Source organism: Mesitornis unicolor, unplaced genomic scaffold (assembly GCF_000695765.1).
Source record: "Mesitornis unicolor isolate BGI_N332 unplaced genomic scaffold, ASM69576v1 scaffold11625, whole genome shotgun sequence".
Lineage (NCBI taxonomy): Eukaryota > Metazoa > Chordata > Aves > Mesitornithiformes > Mesitornithidae > Mesitornis > Mesitornis unicolor.
In genome coordinates, this window is record NW_010184854.1 from 1 (window position 1) to 22,565 (window position 22,565).

The 22,565-nt window shown below is 44.1% G+C and overlaps 1 protein-coding gene across 1 annotated transcript in view; it reads right to left on the minus strand.

Annotated features, from left to right (window-relative positions):
• Positions 1 to 707: 707 nt before the first annotated feature.
• LOC104540754 overlaps positions 708 to 22,565 on the minus strand; it is a gene marked incomplete at its 3' end in the record, with an annotated part of 41,271 nt that continues 19,413 nt past the window's right edge. The window contains exons 9-26 of the mRNA XM_010184631.1: positions 19,327 to 19,584; positions 16,392 to 16,515; positions 15,922 to 16,055; positions 15,498 to 15,610; positions 13,697 to 13,870; positions 13,136 to 13,212; positions 11,922 to 12,122; positions 11,292 to 11,352; positions 10,208 to 10,285; positions 9,886 to 10,058; positions 9,323 to 9,349; positions 9,012 to 9,164; positions 8,247 to 8,292; positions 7,297 to 7,374; positions 2,841 to 6,444; positions 2,135 to 2,257; positions 954 to 1,064; positions 708 to 875 (exon numbers count right to left, since the gene is read on the minus strand). Of these exons, the coding sequence (XP_010182933.1) occupies positions 708 to 875; positions 954 to 1,064; positions 2,135 to 2,257; positions 2,841 to 6,444; positions 7,297 to 7,374; positions 8,247 to 8,292; positions 9,012 to 9,164; positions 9,323 to 9,349; positions 9,886 to 10,058; positions 10,208 to 10,285; positions 11,292 to 11,352; positions 11,922 to 12,122; positions 13,136 to 13,212; positions 13,697 to 13,870; positions 15,498 to 15,610; positions 15,922 to 16,055; positions 16,392 to 16,515; positions 19,327 to 19,584 (5,703 nt within the window). The remainder of the gene's footprint in view (positions 876 to 953; positions 1,065 to 2,134; positions 2,258 to 2,840; positions 6,445 to 7,296; positions 7,375 to 8,246; positions 8,293 to 9,011; positions 9,165 to 9,322; positions 9,350 to 9,885; positions 10,059 to 10,207; positions 10,286 to 11,291; positions 11,353 to 11,921; positions 12,123 to 13,135; positions 13,213 to 13,696; positions 13,871 to 15,497; positions 15,611 to 15,921; positions 16,056 to 16,391; positions 16,516 to 19,326; positions 19,585 to 22,565) is intronic.

Genomic DNA, 22,565 nt, shown 5'->3' on the forward strand with positions numbered 1-22,565 from the left:
ATTATATATTTTATATATATATACACACACCTCCTTAGTGAATCAGCAACGTAACCATGCCTAGTTTAAACTCAGTATTAAGATTCTAAAGCCTGGTTCAAGAACCAGATGGGTACTGGAGTGTTTCTGAATCCAGGAGAGGTCCTAAAAATTGGAGAGGAGGGAATGAACTCTGCAAAATGTGCCACACTCCCAGACAGCCAGGGCTGTGGCTGTGGACCAGAGCGGGCAAAGAAGAGGCTGTGCCCTGAACCTGTGAGCAGAAATCTCACCTCACAGGTATTTACACATCAAATTTTTGGGCAGAAGCACTACTGTTTTCCAAATCTGGCCTGCTTTCATCTTCAAAACTTGCTTGCCAGAGTAAATTAGGTTTTTGAAGGCTGTTGACCCTCAGCATCTCTCTTGCTGTCCTTGCTCCTGAATGCCAGCTGCATTAGGTATTACAGAAGTCCTCTTTGTTAAAAAAAAATCCACTCTAACTCTCAAGTTTTGTGATCTCTACTGGGTCCTTGCATTTAGCACAAGAGCAAACAAAAAACCAACAGTCTGATGGTGGATAAACCCTCAAGAGTTGACCAGTTCTACACACACTGCTGACCATAGAATAAAATAAGATAAAACATAAAACATTGATATGATTAATGTAATGTAATGTAATGTAATATAATATAAATAAAATACTGCCTAGCTACTTCTTCTCTTACCTGCTTTTCTTATCACACAAGAAGTAGATGCTGAGCCCGCGGAGTTCGTGGCCACACAGGTGTAAATACCAAAATCATCAGCATTGACAGAGAGAATAGTTAAGAGTTGGAAGTTTTTGAGCGTGGCCGAGATGAGGATCCGACTGCTGCTGTGAACAGGTATCCCATCTGAAAGGCAGGAGGTAGGAGAGATAAATACCCTGCAAATTCATACCGAGGTGTCGAAAAGAAGGATGCCAACATCACCTCTGAACCAGTTGACGTGCAGGGAGGACTGGGCTGCTGTCCGGCACGACAGCGTCACGCACTGTCCAACGGCAGCAGCCTGGTCGATGAGCTCCTCCGTGAACGAAGGTGCTGCAAAGAGGAGGAAAAGCAGCAATTTAGAGTGGCCAGGAGGGCTGTGTAGAAAATAAGTGAATGCAAGACATCAAGAAAGCACTTTTATTTGGTTCAAGGACATTTCTGGTTCATGCTCAGGCCTCCCTTTGGCCATCGGTTGGAAAATCCCCTGGGCACACAGGTGCAGAAGCTCCATTCAGCCCCATGGATGCAGTGTATCTGCTCATACAGGATGGACCTTGGAAGATCCATGGGGAACACCTGCATTGCCCACTTTCTGGTACAGTTAAGGCAGCAGAAGAGCTTGGAGGAGAGGGAGCATGTCACCACACGAGTTTTCTTCTGCCCTAGCTTAAATGTGGGGTCAAAACTAAATGATGATATTTTGAGGATGAGGGGATCAGATCAAGACAACAAGAAGAGATAAAAAAATGGATACAGAAGGAGGAAAAATTCCCATAGAGCATCAAATCTGCTGCTGTCCCAATGGGAAAGGGGGAGCTCAGGTTTTCTTCTGCATTTCTCCAGGGTTTTTGCTCTGCAGTGCCCAGGAGCTGCCCACCTGCCCTTCCCAGTGCTTGGCTGGGCCCTGCAGCATACTGGGGCATTAACCTGACCTCAGAAAATGCTCCCACTACAGCCAGGGGGAAGTTTGCCTGGGCAAGAGCAAGTTCAGCTTTGCTGACATGCCAGTTGATGACTTTTTAATTTCATAGCTCTGTAACAGCGTGTCTGACCCTTACACATGCACGCAGCACCAGAGCATAGGAATTCACAGTTCCCTGCTTCTGCCATCCCACCCTTGGATATTCCATTTATTTTCTTTCTAGCTCACACACACATTTATTCCTCTGCAGCAGCTTCCTAGAATGGCTCCAATTTGCAAGCAGTGCCAAGGCAAGAGGGTTTTAGCGAGGACGTAGTTACGATGCAAACAGAGGAGGCTGGCCCATACCGCATGGTCCAGTTCATCTCAAGACAATCATTGCAGACCCATCCTTAGAAACTGGCCTCACACAACACTGCCATGTTCATTAGTGATACTATGTGATAAAGCTAATTGATGACTTATGCCATAGCAATACCTTTCTCCTTTGACGTGAGGCTTGGTAACTTGAATGAAGAGAGTGCCGATTTCCTCTTCAGGGATCCTTCAGCCCCTGTTAACAGCTCTTTTTCTACCGCCTCTCTTCCCAGCTCCCCAAATTCTGTTTTGACAAAGGATGAGAAGTCATTCAAGGCCACCCTTCTCCCTGTGACATCCATTTACAGCAGACAGTTCTGTTGTTCACGCTTAAATAGCTCAGCCATTACAGTTTTCCTTATTAATGAGCCTTCAGTCAACAGGGAAGGCTGTGACAGCTATGGCAAACAGAATGAAGAACAGGATGTATCTAAGGATGGCAGAGAAGAAGGGACAGACTCTTTTGTCCAGTGTCATCAACTTGGGTAGCCAGGCTGACCTCACCAACTTCTCCCCATCCCTTTAGCTTTAAAGACTGACCATGGTCAGATGATAACTGCAGAAGAAACTGCAAGCGTCATCCAGCCCTGGTCTGCTTTTGTGCAAACCCAGACTGGGGAATTTAAGCCAATTCCATCAGCAGATTAACCCTGCTGACTCTGCACTGCAGTGAGCCCATAACAGAGCCAGTGCTGATTTCATAACTGCCACTTCTGCATTGATGATCTAACCACAGCCTCAGATATGTAGGGGGAAAAAGAAAAGGCAGATTTAGTAGAGCCCAGTGATAGCAGCAAATCTATGAAGGCATAGAGTAAAACATTTACCTTCCTCTGCCTCTGGCTCAGGTGATGTCTTTCCTTTTAGGATTCTTGAAATATGGGCAACAGAAGCTTTTACTTTCTTCTTCAGACTCTGCTCCACTGAGTGCTCCACTGAATGAGACCTTGCATATGGCTTGAAGAGTCCTGTCTTGTTGTAGAAGGAGCTTTTCTGCTTACCACTTGAGTCCTTTTGGGGGCCATACATTTCTTTATGACCCTCAGACCCCTTCCCCATGGCTAATAAGTTTGTTGCTTTTGAATTCTCAGATATTTGCAAATGGTTCTTCCTGTTCTTGTCCTCTGCCTCCTCCCTGATGCACAGTCTTTTATCCTTATGCAAATGTCCTGCAGGAGGTGACCTTGCCCTTTCACCAAAAGGTATAAACCGCCTACCAGTCGGTTTGGGTTGTGGCTTCCTGTAGTTCAGAAATTCAAATGGAAAATAGACAATGTCATACAAGTCAGAGAAATTCAGATAGGCGGGCTCTACCTCTGATATGTCAAATTTTTGGGGCCCGGTGCCAAGACTGGGTGTTTCATCTGACAAGTCTTTGATTTTCACTAAAGAAACTTCCGGGTGTTTACCGGTGTCCTTGCTCACTGACACCTGGCTGGGTCTTTTTCCAGTGTCCAAGCTATCTGTTGAGGAAAAGCTTGCTTGGCTAGAAGGGGCAGTCTCAAATGCCAAGTCCTCGAGATCCTCACATTCACAAGGAACTGTCTGTGCTCCCTGCCCTTCCAGTACCACTGCTTCCTCATTTATGGCAGGGTAGGGTCCTGCAAGGTAATCCAGCTCAGAGACTTCTCTTTCACTCCCTTGGACAGAATGGAAGGAGGTGTCCGTGGCTTGGCTACCTGGGCCTTTGTAGGACATCTCTGTGAGAGGAGAGACTCTCTTTCTGCATTCCTCCTCACCAGAAACTGACTCTGCCCAAACATTCATCTCTTCAGAGAGAGAAACCATCTCATCCACTAAGCCCTCCAGCACAGCTGACTCCTCATCACTGTAGAAAGAAGACCTGTGATGTGAGAGCTCCTGCCTTTGATCCCTGAGGAGCGATGGTGGGACAGTTCTTCCAGCATCACAACTTCCACTTTCTAAGGTAATGCCTCTACCTTCACCATAAACCTCTGGATGTTCATCATATTCTATCTCATAGACTGACGCTGGAGCAACATCTGGTTGTGAAGCACTTAAGACATCTGGAGCAGAAACTCTGCCACTGGGACAGGCAGCCTTGTGTTGCTCCAACGCCTGATGTCCAGCCTTGGGGAAAGGAGCAGTTGCAGAGTGCCCAGCTGCTGGGCTACCACTCGCTGTCACCACAGATCTCACCTCCCTGTGAAGTGATGCCTTTGGATGTTCTTGCTTTTCACTCACACAGACCAAAGGCAGGCCAGTCTTTTGGGAGGACACAGTTCTAGCTGGGTGTCTGCTCCCCAGAGCAGCAGGTACCGTGACACTGCCTTCAGAAGCCTTCTGGGGTTCAGCTCCCTCAATTTCAAAGTCATGGTCCAAACTGGGAACAATCTCTGTGGTAGCTGAACCTTCACTCCTCAGAGGAGCAATCCTCTCCTTGCTATGAGCCAGCCATCCCCTCTCAGCCTGCTGTGCTCTGCTGGAGTCTGAAGTCGACATTGATTTTGGTGGTGGGACTTTCAGAACAGCGGGACGCTCTCCCTGCAGTATGGCTGACGCTGTGTCTACATGAACAGGAGCCCTCTTGTGCACTTGGCTTTCACCATCACTGGCTGGCAGTGCAGTTGTTTCTGCAATACCTGGTCCTTCGTCCTCCAGGACAGCAGATCTCACCTCTTTATAGGTCTTCAGCTTCTGATGAGCACCTTCATCAGCTGCTTGCAGAGCACTTAGGGTACCTGGCCTTTTGCCCTCCAAGGCAGTGGTTGCTGGGACTCTTTGATCAGGAAGCTCCTGACTTTTGTCTTTACGTACTGGAAATGAATCGGTTTCTGTCTGTGGAGATGTTAAACCCACAGACCTTTCATTCTCCGTGAAATCAGATTTGGCAGCACTATAAGCAGAAGGTTCCTCGTGTGATTGTTTCTGCCTTTTGTCTTTCCAAGGTGGAAGTGGGGCTGACCTTTTGATAAGGAAACTTCCGCCTTTTATATCTGGATGGATATCGGTGCTATGAGCAGATTCCTGGGGCAGATACACACCTTCCTTACTTGTAGGGGCTGGTTTGGAGGTGGTCTCTAACTGCATGGGGGTTGAGATGGACTGTTTGCCCTCCTGAAAAACAGTTCCAGGGGGAGATTTAGCCTCCAGGCTTTCATGTTTTTGAGCTGATGATGCAGTTATGTCTGAGCACTGGGCACTTAAAATGGGGCTTTTGCTTCCCAGATCTTCAACGTCCTCCTCCATGTACATAGCTTTTGACTTCTTCAGTAAATGCTTCCTGTGAGGTGACACTGGAAGTCTCTCTAGCTGTTGCACAGAAACAGCCGGGCACCCATTACCCTCACATTGTGTGGAAGGAGAGGGCTGCTCTGCTGAGCAATCCTTGCTGGCTTTCCTAAAGTCCTCTCTCTTTGAAGTGTCTACAGAACTTCTCTTGCCAGGCTCTGCAGAGATGTCGCAGTGGTCGCTCCCTTCAGGGCAACTTTCCTGTGGCATTATATCGCAGTCTTCTTCCAAAATATCTTGTTCCCTCACTGATCTGGAGGCTCTCAGCCTGTAGTCATCCAGGGAACGGCTTCGGCTGGCACCAGCGATGGCAGGATGTGGTGGTTTCCTTGCAGTATCAAATGAAGCTGATTTGGTCAAGGAACCAAGCAGACTTTCCCTGCGGTCATCTCCATCATCAGACTTTTCTTCTTCTTCTTCCAGCTCAAACTGCTCTAGAAGGGGTTCACGGAGACCACTGAGGGGCACCTTTGAATATCCAGCTTTCCGGAAAGTCCTTCTGGCTCTGTCCAGGTGTCTTCTGAACTCCCTGCCCGGTGAGGAAGGCCCCCTTGCAGGTAGCTCAGCTGCTTGGCTGTAGAAAGTGCTTTTAATGACGCTCTGTCGAGGAACACAGACAGGCGGCTTTTCTGTCCCATCCCCAGCCGTTTCAATTTTGTCCTTATCAGGTAATAATACATCTGCTTTTTCTTTCTGTTGTAGATGCGATGTGGAAGCCTTCGCCGATGAAGGTTCAGCTGCACTGCTTCTTTGGGACTGCTCTGCTCTTTCATCTCGAAGACTGGGATGGAGCTCCTCCTCTTTTAAGATACTCGCCATGAGCTCTTTGCTTTCTGTAGGTGATTTGTCCCCCTCCTCAGCTTTCACTGAAGCATACTTCCTCCTCATGGGTTTTACTGGAGGAATTTTGGAGTGCTTCTCTTCACTTGCATGTTTTGGAGGCTCCTGATGGCTTGGTGCATCAAATATGGACAAGTGCAGTTCGGGTGTAGAGCCAAAGTGCCTCTTCTTGGGGAAATGCGAGTTCTCGTTGTCTGAAGAGGAGCCGCTGGTGCTGGATGAAGTGCTTTCTTCAATAAGATGTCTGGAGATGGCCAGGGAGGTGTTGTCGTGAGTCCTTTCCAGGATTTCTGGGATGGACCGCATTACCAGTATGGATTTATAGCACATCAGAGACCGCTGAAAAGCAAAACCAAATGCAGCACAATCAGACGGAAACACGGTGGGAGTATGGTAAAGCACGCATACAAATATGACCTTCTTCACTCCTAAATACCACACCTACTAGTTTAGTAACATGTTTAATAACACCCTTTTGTACCTATCATCAGTCTGGGCCTCATTTGCTCTCCAAGTCTTCCTCTTCTCTCATTCACAGTGGTGAAACTATGTTGACTTCAGGGGACATAGTTGCTGTTGTGAACAGAGAAGCAGGACTCTGCTTGAGTTCTTCAAACACAACGAGTTTTTTAATGGAACACATCAGGTAAGAGCCTAGCTGGAGTAAATGACCTTAAAGCCATTGACAGCAGCATGACCTACAGTGACTTAGGCCAACAGAAGACCCACCATACTGTAGGAGGCACAATTCGTCTGCTCTAACTTCTGCTGTGTGAGACATCTGAGTTGAAGTTGAGCACCTGCCCTCCCTTTACAGCCAACAGAGGGAAACAGGCATCTTCAGGAGGCGGTTGATCTGATTATTTTAGACAATTTCGGGAAAAGAGGAATCTTCTTGGACCTGTCTATAATTCAGTACCAACTGCAAAGGCAGCTGTAGGTGCCATAGGTGCCGAACTTAGACACAACCGTGTGTCTTACAGGCATTGGCATTAGACCAGATGATTTCCAGGCAGCAAAATCCCAAAAAATTGATTTCTGCCACATCCATCGACCACTCTCTCCTGGGCTTATTCCCCATTCATAGCCAAGCTGTGTTTACTCTCCTAGCCCAATAGACATTAAAAGATGCAAATTTAATTAAAAATATGCATAACTAAAAAGAACCAACATAGATTAAAGCCAACTCACCTGCCACTTGCTCCGAGCCACAATGAATTTGAGCTGCTTGGTATTAATGAAGTGAGCTGCTTCCAGGGGGAGATTATGCTGCCAGGTGGAATGAGAGGAAAACCATTGGTTATAAAATCCTGATTTCATTTCCTGATAGGTTTTTATTTTTAAGATTCCCTCCTTCCAGAAGTGTTAAATTTAGGAAAGTTACAATAGACCAAATGCTACAATCCCCTCGTGGTTAAATTGTAGACAATCTCAGCTTTTCAATGATAAAAGCAAGCCCTGTTCAATGTCATTAAGTTCCTCTTTTATATATATATAATTTTTAGCTCTTCTCCTTAGAGATTTAAGGCATTGGAATGTAAACTATAACTTTGCTCTGAGAAGCCACAGTTTCCTTTCTATACAGACATGTTGTATCTGCTCATCTTGGTAGTAAACCTTATCTTTTGAAAGGAAAGATATCTTAGCATGGGAACACCAATGTGTCTCCTCTTTCTGGAGAGTCACGCCTGAGCTTCTCTACAGGACAGAAAGTTGGACACCAAGAGAAAAATTAGACCTGCAAATAATATCATGCATCCGGGGAGGGACTTTTTACAAGGGCAGGTAGCGATAGAATGAAGGATAATGGATTTAAACTGGAGGAGGGAAGATTTAGACTGGATATTAGGAAGAAATTCTTCACTCTGAGGGTGGTGAGACACTGGCCCAGGTTGCCCAGGGAAGCTGTGGGTGTCCCCTCCCTGGCAGTGCCCAAGGCCAGGTTGGACGGGGCTTTGAGCAGCCTGGGCTGGTGGAGGTGTCCCTGCCCATGGCAGGGGTTGGACTGGATGAGCTTTAAGGTCCCTTCCAACCCAAACCATTCTGTGATTCTGTGACTCTGTGATCTTTAAGAGCTGTCCCTTCAAAGATCTCTTCCAACCTCAATATTTTAATGACTCAAAGAGCCAGGACAAACTTACCATGAACCACCTGTGGGAAAGACAGTCCAAAGCACTAGGCCTGGCTCTGATAAGAGAAAAGACCATGATTTTAGTAGCAAGTCACTTCCAACAGCAACCACAAGACGTTCCTGACAGTGTTTGCTTCACGTGGACACATGCATATATATTTGTCTATGTCCTTAGGCTGCTGTTTTGGAGATGAGAAGCCAAACAGACAGGCAGAGGCTTTCAACCCAAGGTTTCCTTCCTTAGAGATTAAAAAATCCTCTATTTACAGTCTGAGACTCCCTGCAAATGCTCAGAAGGACCCCACGGCACTCTGCAGGGAGCAAGGGTGCTGAGAGCAGCCCTATGAGTAACTTTGACTCCTTAGGTATCTGGAGTGAAAATAGCTTTGGCAGCAGACAGAATGAAAAGAAATGAAATTAAAAAGCAAGTGCTTGCGAACATGCCTTCAAGCTGCCTTTTGTACTTGAAATTGCTTAACGAGTGGGGTTAACATCATTTAATTCTCATCTAACTCCCTCTATATCAGTCCTTGCTCTTCCCACTTATCTATGTCATTTCAGAAACTCATCTGCCTGGAGGAGTCAGGGAGTAAAGACATCACCGTACCAGAAACAGGCCGAATTTGGCAAACTGTCATGTTCTGGGGACTAATAAAGATGAATTAGGGCACAACACACAACATCTTGCCCAGCTTTCTGCTGTTCAAAACAGCCGAGCTGCTGAGACACCAACATCTTTGCACAGTAGCTGTAGGCAGCACAAACGTGCACTCACTTGGGGTCCTGCTGTAGGATCCCTTTGATAAAGTCCTTCGCCTCCTCACTCAAGTGAACAAAATCAGGAATGGTCCATGAAATTTCCCCATTCTGGATATTTAGGAGGGTTCCTCGATCGTTCTCCCCAGCAAATGGAGACTTGCACGTCAAGCTTGTTTATTGACCACCATAAAATGAAAGGAGACAGACGTTAGATTTTCATTTGCTGTTAAGATGACAGAAGTACAAATGCTTACAGATCCCTCACTTGAAGGGACTGGAGGGCTCTGACTGGATATTGAATGAGTCTTTCCAAGAAGATTTCTTTACCTTAAATAGGTGATGACTCCCACAGCCCTGAGGAGAGAGGGAACACAAATGTCAGGTGTCTGTCACTATTTTTCCCTCCTTCTAAGCACAAAGTCCTTTTTCCTGCCACTACATACCCTGGCACATTAAGTTGCCTTCATCTCCCCACCTTTCCAAGGAAAATAAATCCCCAAATCTAGTGCTTTCACCTTTCAGTTTTTTTCTTTCAGCTTTAAAAAAAATATGTTCTCAAGTAATCAAGCACAGATAGTGGAGAAGACTCAAAATGGGCTTTTCTGAGCTTGTTTGCCTTTTCTAGAAAGCCTCTTAGGATCATTCTCCCTAGCTGCTGCCTCTAATAAAGATCATCTTCTCTAAGATGCTCCTTTGCATTAATTAGCTGTCAGAGTTCAATTATGGTCGAATAAAGTAGACAGAAGGAGCTTAAAAGAGCCCTGATGGGCTTTGGATTCTCAATGTTCACTTTCAGTTTCCTGTGTTAACTCCACTCCATTTACTTATTAACAATAAATGGAAATTCAAGTAATCTGGGGCAAAAGGTTTTCAGAAAGGGGGTAGGTTACCAGATATCGGTTGCTTTTGACACTGGTGACTGACAAACGATTTCTGGGGCAACGAACTCGGGAGACCCGTATTTGCTGAACTGAGGTTCAAAGGTCTTGATCTTCTGCGCAAATCCGAAGTCGCAGAGCTTAAGGTCTTCCCTTTCAGGATAAACCATGAGGATATTCAGCGGCTGGAAAATCGAATAAAAAGAAAAGGGAGAAATTTCTCTTGAAAGCAGGGAATATTTTTCAGTTGTCAGTAAGAATAATTCAAATAGACAAAGACTATTCCCTGACCAATAAAAGGCTATGAGAAGCTGGACCTGCCATTGCACATTACCTTAATGTCCAAATGGAGGACGTTGTTGTCGTGAAGATATTTGATTCCCTCCAAAATTTGCTTGATATACAATTTGACCTAAAAAGTAAATCAATTATTAGACACTTATTGCACATGAAGAGTAAATAGGAAGATCCCTGATTCCATCAACATTTTTAATATATATGAGAGGGAGAGATGAAACTAGAAATACTTTTAAAACTAGAATTAACTTCTTATATTAGTCTTGCAGCTGAAATAAGATGTAAACCAAACATTACTCAATGGAATGAAGCTGTGCTTTATGTGTGACCACATTGCCCTGCTGGACCTTATCAACTCTCTGACTTATCTAACTTGGATTCAGCTCTGGCTCGATGTAAATCAGGCAAATACATCTAAAACACAAACACATTTTAAAACTATGTTGTAAACCTGCTTTCTTGACCATGCATAAATCCAATCTGACTGTGAGTGAACAAGGAATGAAGATCTACAGCAAGCTTCAGCTTTGGAAGTCCTCTAAGTTTGGTATTTTGCAGTGTTAAGTGATGTTTGGTCTTTAAATGTCCCTTTCAACCCAAGCTATTCTATAATTCTATGATATTTCCATCTGAGTATTTCTAAGAAAAATCAATTTTACCAATAAATATGGGACAACAGGCTATTAGATGGGAGATATGAAGTGTTTTTAACTTTGAGCACCAAGAATCTCAAAAAAAGCACCTTAGAAACCATAATTTCAGCCCTTGGTTTTGAGACTGAAAGGGAATGGATAGAAGTACAGTTGTGAAGGGATAAAGTGTTATTAAGTGAGGGAAGATACAGGTGCTCCAGGTGACAGATAGCAAAGAAATGATGCTAATGGAGCAAGTGTGGCCTGTATTAGGCTGAATGAAATGCTGGTGGTCAAACCCACTGACTGTTCCTAGTTATTCCTTGTAGAAAATCAACTGAGTGGGAACACATTTTAAAGTCTGGTTCTGTTTTGCCACATTATCCCTGGTACAAAGATATTCCTCCTATGCAAAAAGGAAATTGCAGCTGGAAGATGCTCTGGTGGCACCCACCAGCTCTGGACTTTCAAATGAGACAGAAAGATTACCTCTGCTTCAGTGACAACACTCTTCTTGAATAAACGGTCGAGGAGCTCTTCGCTGGAGCATCTGACAGCAGAATTAAGGGAAAACAGCACTAGTATTTCACTTATTTTTAGCTTATTTTTTCTCCGTTATCCAGCTAACAGCAGAATTCACGAGGTGATCGTAGGTAACGTGATGTGCTTTCATTAATGTCTCTATTGCAGCAGTGTTCTTGCAGAATTGGGCTGCTCTAAAGCACCCTGAAGCAGGAGCATGCTGTCGCTTGTGCTAAAATCTGCCTGTTGGATATGGGCTTTTCTGCTCTGCATTGCATTGTCCTGGTGCTCATCCAGATTGGATCCTCATGGAAACAAAGTCCTTCGCCTCTAAACATTTCAGAAAAGAGTTTTGGTGCTTAACAATGCATTCACAGTCACATATGTAAGTATTATGGCTTTTCCTAAAATAGTAGAAACAGTTCTTTAGTGAGGACCCAACAGAGCTATTCTGCTATCCTACAGTGCAGGAAAAGATTATATGTGTCCTCTTATTCCAGACAAAACCTATAATTGGTTAATTGCTTAGTTATTTAATAAATGATCTCTGCCTGGTACTTCCCAGCCTCCTCAGAGAGGCAGCTCAGAAAAGGATACAACTCCAGAATCAAAATCAGTGTTTTCCGTGTCTCAAACTGATCCAGGAGCCTGGTAATTCTGTCATGGGACAGAGAGGCGAGAATATCCCTCTCCTGATGCGCTCGAGCCTTCGTTTTGCTTCGTAATGGTATGAATTTGGCAGCACAAGACACTCTGTTCCCTTTATGCACAACACGTTTCACAAAGCTGAAGCAGCCCCTGTGTAAAAATCAAAGGACAAACCCTGCTCAGAGTTGGTTCAAAGCCCTCGGCACAGCAGTTATAGAACTTTCCACATCTCAGCCTTTGACAGCTCCCTGCTGCTTAAATTCTCTGACACAGTAAAGCTGATTTTCATGTATATGAGGTGCTGTTGCCCTCTCCTGGCTGTCTCCAAAACTAAGCAACGATTTCACTCCAAAGGAGAAGCTGTTTGCATTCAAGGTGATATCACCTTATGCTGACAAAGGCTGATGCTCTTGGATCCCTTGGATGGACACAGTGCTTGAAAGAGTCCAGCAGAGCCACAAAGATGACGGAGGGAGTGGAGCATCTCCTGCTGAGGAGCGGCTGAGGGAGCTGGGGCTCTTGAGCTTGGAGCAGAGGAGACTGAGGGGTGACCTCGTTCATGTTTATAAATTTGTAAAGGGCGAGTGTCAGGAGGAAGGAGCCAGGCTCTGCTCTGGGATGTCCAATGCCAGGACAAGGGGCAATGGTCCCAAGCTGGAGCATAGGAGGTTCAACCTGAACATGAGGACAAACTTGTTTACTGTAAGGGTGTCAGAGCATGGCCCAGGCTGCTCAGAGAGGTTGTGGAGTCTCCTTCTCTGGAGACATTCAAACCCCTGGCTGTGTTCCTGTGTGACCTGGTCTGGGTGATCCTGCTCTGGCAGGGGTTGGACTGGGGGAGCTTTCAAGGTCCCTTCCAGCTCCTAATATTCTGTGATTTTGTATGGGCTTGTGATGTTAACATTGCCAAGGAACCATACCTGGGCACATACCCTGTCAGCCTGTGCTGGTATTTTTTCTGGTTGAAGGAACAAGGACACATGGGCTGCAGGGACCCTCCCCTCCTCAGTCAGAAACCTCAGCCATGTGTTTCCAGCAGACCTGCAATGGGATGTCCTCCCACCTCTACTGGTACTTCCAGATGGTTGCACATGCTTAAAGGCTCAGATGGGCAATCAGATTTTCTCCTTTAATCATCCCATTAAGTTGGAAAATGCATTTACCTTCCAATCTCCTGCTTCACCTCATACAGGGAATGGAGCTTTCTTCTGGTGGCCACTTTTTTTGCAGCTTGGTCTTTCTTAGCTTTGGAAATGAAGAAAAATGCAAGTGTTAATACTCAGACAACAAGGCCTTGCTAACAGCATGCAAAGTTATTACAGGATAATTCAAGGCAGGAAAATATTGAGGGGTCCTCTAAACTTCTGCACAGAATTAAGTGGAGCTGTTTGATGACAGAGCCTGTCAATACGAACGGTGGGGTTGCATCTTCAGCTGACATAAATCAGAAGATCCAGGTTAAAGAGCAGAACACCACCAGAGGCATGGCCCCACGTATTTCTGTATCAGTTCGTCATGCAGTCTCAAGCACAGAATAAAACCCCTCATTTTCATATACATATAGGTCAATAGATCATTTGCCCCTATACTGGATCCTGCCATACTGGGATTATACAAACTCTACACAGGAATAGAGACAGAGACTGTATGGGTACCAGCAGATGTATCAACAGAGTACACACTGCAGTGGCTACAGAAGCAGCTCCTGCAGCTGAAAGAATGACTTTACCTTCGTATACAATAAGCTCTGCCTTGCACAAAACCTCCCCTCCTGTATTTTTGGCAACACAGGTATAAACACCACCATCTTCTGAGACAGCGTTGTCCACGATTAAGAAATACGTTGTTCCTTCCTTTCCTTGGTGGACCCTGCTGCTGTCTGTCAGCAATGACGTCCCCTGAAAGAGGAGAAGGACATTTTGGCACCAGGAATACAAGATGGAAACAGACATCTCTTCAAGAAATGAGATGCAGGAGCAGAGCTACAACACAGATCGCTCAGGGTAGCAAATCTCACTAACAAAATGCTGGCTGAAGAAGTCCCCGATGTCAAACTTTCTCTACTTCCACACTATTCAATAACATTTTTATTTTACAGCCCATTCATAGGAATACAGGCTTGGGAGGGATCACCAGGGCTATGTGGTTTATTCTGCAGCTCTCCCAGTGCACCATGCTGGGCATCCAGCCCAGGGAGCACGAGGATCAGCTCTGCTCCTGCCCGATCTCCAGTTTGTGCTGACACTTTTGCTGCTTAATATGTTCATAAATGCTATGGAAAAGGGATGGGAAGGAGTGTGCGTGACAAAGAATATGAAGATTTGCAAAAGGACCTTGTAAAGACCTCCTGACTGGGCAGTAAAATGCCAGATAAATGTATATGATACAATAAATGTGAAGTGGTGCAACTCTATTCCCCCACACGAAATGTCAGGATCTGAGCTTTTCCTTGTTACACTGAAGCAAACATTTGAGTTACAGCAGATCACTACAGCACCAGCTCAGTACTTGGTGACAGTCAAAAAGCACCTGACATTAGAAATTATTAGGAAAGAATTCAAGAATAAGACAGAAAGCCTCATCTTATAAATCCTTGGTTTGCCCAGAGTGTGGAAGGGAGGATCTAGCAACATGACATGATAGAGCTGTGCAGACGGATGAATAAGTCTACTGAGTAGACAGGGATTCACTTTTCCTGGTACGAGATGTATGAAGCTTGTGGTAAATATGAGGAGACTAAGTAAGCATGTGGAGAGTTTTACTATGGGTTGGTAAACAGATAGATATAGAATAGAATAGATAAAAGTTCAGCCAGCTTGGGATAACTCTGAGCTGAAATTGTCAGAGGTTGTGAGAATATTAACAGGGTGCATCATATATTCTTGCCTTGCTCTTATTCTTTTTGGGGTGTTCAGATGTGTGCATGTGTGTGTGCATGGGAGGGGGTTCTTTGCATTTTTCTTGTGGTTTTTAAGGTTATTTTATTTGTCTGAGTAGCTCATCCTTGCACTTCTCATGCAGAAATAAAACTAAATAAACCACTTATTTGGACAGAAGGGTTACAGACAATCATTATAGCACAACCTTATCTTATTCAGAGGCATGACAATATTCAATTAAATTCTTTCTCCTTCCTTTCTATGGGATATTCATTGTCCTGAGTCACACTCATTAGCTATGGGAAAGGTACCTGGAGCTCATATTGACAATTGGAATAAACCATTCTTATGTCTTAATAATCCCATCTCTGATCCCAGAACTATGTCACACATATTGGTGGCTCTCAGACAGACACCAATGTCCCCTCCTGCCCATCTTGGTCTGCAAAACCATCTTGGTTGCCCTCTCTGCAAAAGGACACTGGAGACAACACAGAGTGAGATGCATGGCTGGTGGCACGGTCAAAGTCCATAGATATGACCCAGAATCAGTGTAAGAGGTGTGGGGTGAAAGAACAACAGAGGATGCTGCTTTAAGGTCCTTTCTGTGGTCCTCGTTCTCAGCCAGAGGGATTCTTGTACTTACCTTAAACCACAAAACTGTAGGTTGAGGGGTTCCTTCAATGACCGCCTGAAATTTGGCGCGCTCTCCGGATTTCACCTGCACATCCTCTATTGTCACTTGCATGTAGGGAGGACCTGGCGAGACACAAGGGTGTGGTGCATGGACAACACCATAACTTTGGTCATGGAGGTTGAGTTACTCAAATGGGATTTACAGGACTAGCCATCGAGAATGTGACATTAGGTTAGTGCCAAAAGACAGCACAGCAATATATTTGGGGCTTTTTATACTGGTTTTCATGCTTATCTGTTACTTTTTGTTTAATAAACAGATACTACTCAAAAAATGGAAGTATTTTAAAAAAGCAGTCATCAAGAGCTATCACCAAAAGAAAGGATGATAACAATCATGGGATGTGGGAGAGAAAAACAAGACTCTTCCTTACTTGTTGGGGTCTTCTCCTCAGTCTTATACACACGTGTCCTTTCTGTGGTCTCAATATAAACTTCACTGCGTACATCCCAGACCACATCTCCTTCTCTTCTGTACCAATCTCCTGCCCCCGCGGCTGGTGATGTTCTTTCATGAAGCCCAAGAGAAAAGATCACGACACAGTCACATACAACTGCAGAGATATTACACCCTGCCATTGATCCGCATGTTTAACCACCAGAAAAAAAGATTTATTTACTTAAAATTAATACAAGAATAATTTTTTGAGGACAGAGAATCAATCTCTCACCAACCTTTTCTACCTTCCTTGCACAATATATATGTAACAGGTTTCTAAAACTCATAACAAACCTACAAGAGTAAGTTCAAGTCACCACCTGCTTCTTCTACCACAGAAGATTTGCTTTTGTCACCACAAAGCCTGCCACGTTCAGAAATCTGTGTACTGAGATGAGTATTTACCTGGTAATAGGCACAGTGCGCTCCCGAGTGCTTTCATCTCCAGCAGCCACCTCTTCATGGAAAAGACCAGGGCTGGGCTTTGGCACACTCGGTTCTTCAGCTGGTATTTGCCTTTGTGCTTTGCCTGACAGCAGAAATAGAACAAGTTAGGCCCATCACCTCTGAAGGCACACCTGAAACCCAAAGCAAACCTTTGGAGCCATCTCTAGTCTGCCTTGTGCAAGAGCTGAGTCCGTTTGAACTCAGCTGGGTGAAATCACTGAAGCTGAGAGGAGAATTTGGCCCTTTTGAGGAGACCACATGAAGCAAAGGGCTTGAATAATATCAGAGAGACTGAATGGTGGCACATTGCATGGGCAAAACATTTCTTTAAGGAAATGCACACAAACACAAATAAGACAGACAGTTGGGAGGAACATGAGAAAATAGGATGATTGGAAGGACAGTGTGAGTTCAATGCAACCTTTACAGGAGATAATTTAATGGTGTTTGAATTCCAACTCATGGCTATGATGAAATCACAGAAACACAGAATGTCAGGAGTTGGAAGGGACCTCGAAAGCTCCCCCAGTCCAACCCCTGCCAGAGCAGGATCATCAGAGCAGTCACACAGGAACACGGCCAGGAGTTTGGGTGTCTCCAGAGAAGGAGACTCCACAACCTCTCTGGGCAGCCTGGGCCATGCTCTGGCACCCTCATGGTGAAAAAGTTATTCCTCATGTTCAGGTTGAACCTCCTATGCTCCAGCTTGGGACCATTGCCCCTTGTCCTGGCATTGGACATCCCAGAGCAGAGCCTGGCTCCTTCCTCCTGACACTGCCCTTTCCAAATGGATCCCCAGGAATGAGGGCACCCCTCAGTCTCCTCAGCTCCAAGCTAACGAGCCCCAGCTCCCTCAGCCGCTCCTCATAAGGGAGATGCTCCACTCCCTCCAGCATCTCATAAAATCATTTAGGTTGGAAAAGACCCTTAAGATCATTGGGTCCAACCATTAACCTAACACTGCCATGTCCACCACTAAACCATGTCCCTAAGCACCATGTCTACGTGTCTTTTAGATACCCCCAGGAGCGCCCAGCATTAGCTTTGTACGCATGAATGCTTCGTTTAAACTTTGCATCGTAAGAACTGTTCTTGACTCAGTGGTGTGATCACAGCCACCACCAGTGAAATGAGCTCGCTTACGTCCATGTAAAACTGGTGATAAAGGCAGGCCCTGGCTAGGGACACAACTAATGTGGGGATAATATGGAGGTTTGCTAATATGGAGCAACTGGTGATGTTATAACATCAGCATTGGTTCATCTCCACTGGCTGCTTTGAAACTTTCCTCCTTGAACTTGAACTTACACCAGAAGAAGTTTTGACATGCTGGGTTTATAGGAAAAAGAAAACAAAAAGAAGGTGCAGCTTGATGGCAGCTCAGGTATCGTTCTTCTGTTATTATTATTTTATCAAATATATCTTCAAAAATTGGTTTGATCCATTCCAAAAGTACCTGATTGTCTTTAGATAATGACTGTTATAGTTAGCCCCTAAGAGAAAGTGCATCATGTGTCCTTTTTCATCTGAGGAGAAAAGGTGAAATCAAGAGGAGTCTTCTCCCCAGCAGGAAGGGCCTTTTTGGGGAGCACTCTGGGAATGTTTGGTGCTGTCTGGTTTAGGAAAAAAAAAAGCAGCAGTGTCTAGAAACCACATAAATGAGCACTATTGGGATGGAAAACATGGTTACTCAAGGCATTACTGGCAGGGGCAGAGATCCCAGGTTGGTGGGATCATTCTTTCCTATTGCTGGGACTATTGAAATGTTTGCCTTCTTTTTATTCAAAGCATGTGATCATAGGGGCTGTTGTCACGTCTCTGTCTTATTAAAGTAATTCCCCATATTAAGAACACCTTTAGTTGTCTCAGATGAAAGGACTGCAAAACCATCTCATTCACTGTTCTATTATCTCTGCGGTTATGACTAAGGAAATAATCTGCTAAATGACATTTTACTTATGTGTTTTTGAGTCATCCTGCTTCACTAGAGGATTATTTTCACAGATGATTTCCCACTAGAAAGGAAAAAAAAGGTTATAAAGCCCTGTCATTTTTTAAATGAAGTCATTTTGGGCCTGATCTCGTGAAATATTTCTCTCTCTGTTAAGTTTTAGAAAATAATACTTTTTTTTTTTAAACAGCATTTGGAGTTTAGGGCTGGAGGCTACTTGACATTGTCCTTTTAAGCTGATGCTGGTGAAGGACAGTTACTCTGGCTTGACACAGAGACAGCTTAGACAAGTTGTTATGGCAGAAGCAGAAGGAAGAGTGGAAGGGTTGCCCGTCATTCATGTATTTAAAAAAAGCAATGCAAAGATGAAAGACTGGTTCTCCTGGCAAGACACAGTCATGCACATCATTGGATTTAGTCACACACAGACTGCTAAGGAGTCTCTTAAAGCTCCAGGGCCAGTGAAATGCAGGTGAACCTGATGCACCCAACCGCCTAGAAAGTCTCTGGCAGTTGATATGGGGGTGTTAAACACATTTCCAGCTTGTTTATGGCAAACAATAAAGAAAAAGCAACCTCCCTTACTCATCCCACCAAATCAAAACCCAAATGACTTGTATAATTGTAGAGGAGGGACACCCCCTCTTCTGCCCCTGAAACCCTGAAGGAAGTCCAGTGTGGGCAAGTAATGGCCCAAACTCTACTTGAGAGACAGTTTTCAAACACCTTCTGTTTCCAGAAAGATCTGCCCCAAACTTGTGTCCAATCTAACCCTAACCTAACATTTCTTTGGGTCTGAATGTCCCCTATTCATCTGCAACGGCTTGAAACACAACAGAACAGAAAAACAAAGGAAAAAAATATCATTACTGGCGCGTTCAATGTTTTTGTCTGTCTTGACTCCCTCCCATGGGACATTTTCCAGATTCATGCCAAACCTACCATGACCTCCAGCAGTTTGGGTTTGGGTACTGGCTTCGTGAACTAGTGCAGAGGGCCCGGCTGCTGTTTCTGAGTGACCTGAAGGAACAGAGCCAGGAAGGCCAAGGCCACCATCTCCTCCTCGTACTCCTGATGGAAGAGTCACCAGCATGGATGCTGAGTCCACAAGTTTCTTTAGAGCTGTCTTGATTTCCTTATCAGCTCGTTGAAGCGAGGCCTGGACAGAAGTCTCCATGTCTGACTGTGAGGAAGTCATTCCTACAGACAAGAAGAACAACTTTTCTCTCTTCTGGGTAAAAAGCAAGTAGCAGCATCATCCAACCCATGGAAATATTTGCAATCTTATCATTTTCCCTTCCTAGAGCAGGGAGCTGATGCAGAAATATTTCTTCCAGCAAGATAGAATGCAGCTAAGCTTTAAAACAAGAAGGTTGGCACAACACGCTTTGGAAAGATGTATCTCAGCAGGTTGAGGATGCTGTGTCACACTGCATACACACATGGCCTCTCCCCAGACAGCAGAACAAATGATCCATCTCCCAGTTTAGACCTATGTTGGCTGGTCTGTCAAAAATACCTTTATTAAAATCATGAAAAGAACCCAGTGGTGACCCATTGCACTGATACAAACCCTATGTGCAAGGAGGACGTTACCCTCACAGAGAAGGGGTGAGCAGGTACCAACCTCATCGGTCACTCTGGGGAAGGGCAGAAGAAAGAAAGGGGAGCTGCTCTGCTTCATGAACCTGTAGGTCTGAGAGGATGGCATAAAAGCTACTCCTTGTAGAGTAATCTATTTCTCCTACTATGCAATCTCACAATATTTTTGCTGGGCCTTACGCTAGAAAGTACTCCAGACTTTTAAATATGCACTGGACTATGCCTTTGCAAGATACTCTAGAAGCAAGGTCAACTGGTCTGTGTAGTAATCCACAATGGTATGGGTAAGCATTATACAGAGGAAGATACAACTCCTGTCTCAGGATTCTCCTGCTCTTGAAGGCAGAGAGAAGACCTTTCCACATGTAAAAATGGATTTTCAAGCATACATCTTTGCAGAACAACCACCCAGGAGATAAATGCCACGGTCTCATCTCCAGCCAGTGCTTGTAGACGAAGATAGGCTAAGATGGGCTCATAGGACCACAGGAGCTCATCTCATCCAATCTCCTGGCCAAAACACCTTCCACCAACCTCAGAGAGGCACAACAAAGAGAGAGACTTAAGGAAACCCTCAAGCAACCATAAAGACAGACAAAATACAAGTCAGATTAAGACACTTCACCACGTTCACGATGTGATTGCTTGCCAAGGAAGAGTGCAAACTCAGACCATCAGGTGGTTCAAGAAAAAAGAAAACACTGTGCAGAAATGGCTCAGACTTTTTTAATATAATTGCCCCAGGAGCATGTCCTATAGCTGTTTTGATTTTACTCTTTTCCTGGCATTAAGAAAGTGAGTTCTCATGATAGATCGTAGCAGGTAAAGTTGACGGCTGTGTTTGGATCAGCCCCGTGATTGAAGACATCTCACTTATGTTTTCTTTTCAAAGTCCTCCCCATGAGTATAGTGGTTATGAAATATTTCAGTTCTGGGTTTGTTGACAGAAAAAACAGGTTTTGCTCACACCATGCCAACAATTTCCCTTTTTGGAAAGGTGTGAAACACGCTTATTATCTCTCAATGAGGAAATATATTCACAGATTTTTTTTATATATACATTTATATATACACAGAAGTTATATATAACCACAAATCTCCTCATGCTGCTAACACCACCACTTTCCTCCCTGCATCCATCCTGTTTAGGGTTGTTACACACTATGAGGAACTTCAATATTAGCTGAGGAATGTCAAACTAACGCCGTGGTGGTGACACACCTGTGATGAACAGCCCCTTTCCCAATTTTAACATCTCAAGCGTGAACATTTCCACCCCACGTGTCCATCACACCATCACCAGGAACACAACACTGCGATGTATTTTGAAGTTCCAATTGATCCTCAGAGAAGGATCCAAGAGGACAAACATTGCTCAAAGTTATTGACTCCTAAATCTGGGTTGGAATTTTCCTTAAAAGCACGTTCTTTCACTTCAACACTCCTGAAACTATCTGTAAGAAGCTGAGTTGGAGCCATACTCTTGGTTTGCAACCCAAGATGGGAAAAGTGGACGAGCTGATGGATTATTGAGTGCCATGAACAGAGAACACAGAAACCCAGTGAGTTCAGTGACAGCTGATGCAAGACATTTATTGATATAAACTCAGCATCTAACAACGTACTTTGCATTGGATTTTTTAAGGTTTTTTTGTATGTGTTTTTTTCATTTTGTATCTCAAGCAAACTGAAGTTTCCACTTTAATAATACCCATTTACCTGCAGGAATTTTAGTAAAACATTCTTTGTATTAAAATTTTGAATACAGCTGTATGTTTTCATCTACAAGAAGTAAACCCCCACACATCTCATTAGTTATCTACAGAGTTTAATCACTTACAAGCATAATTTTTAACCTCTAGGAAGATATTTTGAAAGTATATGTAATGAACTTGTCATAAACCTTTCACTTTTTGAACAAAGTCCTGCATAGGATTTTAAAAGTTCCTTTCAACTTACTCTCTTTTGCTTAAATTTCAAAAGAAAATGTAAACAGATGTTAATTGCTTTGGGCTAATGAACCAAAGTACAGTTATTTCTTCTATGACCATCTGAACTTTAGAAAAACCTAAGCATCAACCACAACAGGAGGAAACCTCCACTTTCCTTTACACATCTTTAGTATCTTTTGGATGGTTATTATATTTTTGAAGACCATCACAGGGCAAATTCTTTTCTCAGCAGCATCTTTGTAAATAGGAATCAAATCCATTCCTTCTGTGGAATTATTCTGGGTCGATACTGGAATAACTGAGAGCAGAATCAGGCCCAATTAAAAAGAAATATTTTTAGTTTCAAAAGCATATTTCTCCATTTTCTGTCTGTTACTTTCCAACGTACAGTGCAATATATGAAGAAAGCACTAATATATATCCATCACTTTGCTTAATTATAAAACAAACTGTAGAAACCAAGGAGATGTTATAAAAAATGGGAGAGTAACATAAAAGAGGCTTGATTTTTTTTTTTTTTCTCCGCATGTAATCACTGGAAGAGCATCCTATATCATGTAGGTAGTGCACGTGATATCACACGTAACATCCTGTTTGGACATTGAAAGTAAAAGGCTGTGAAATCAC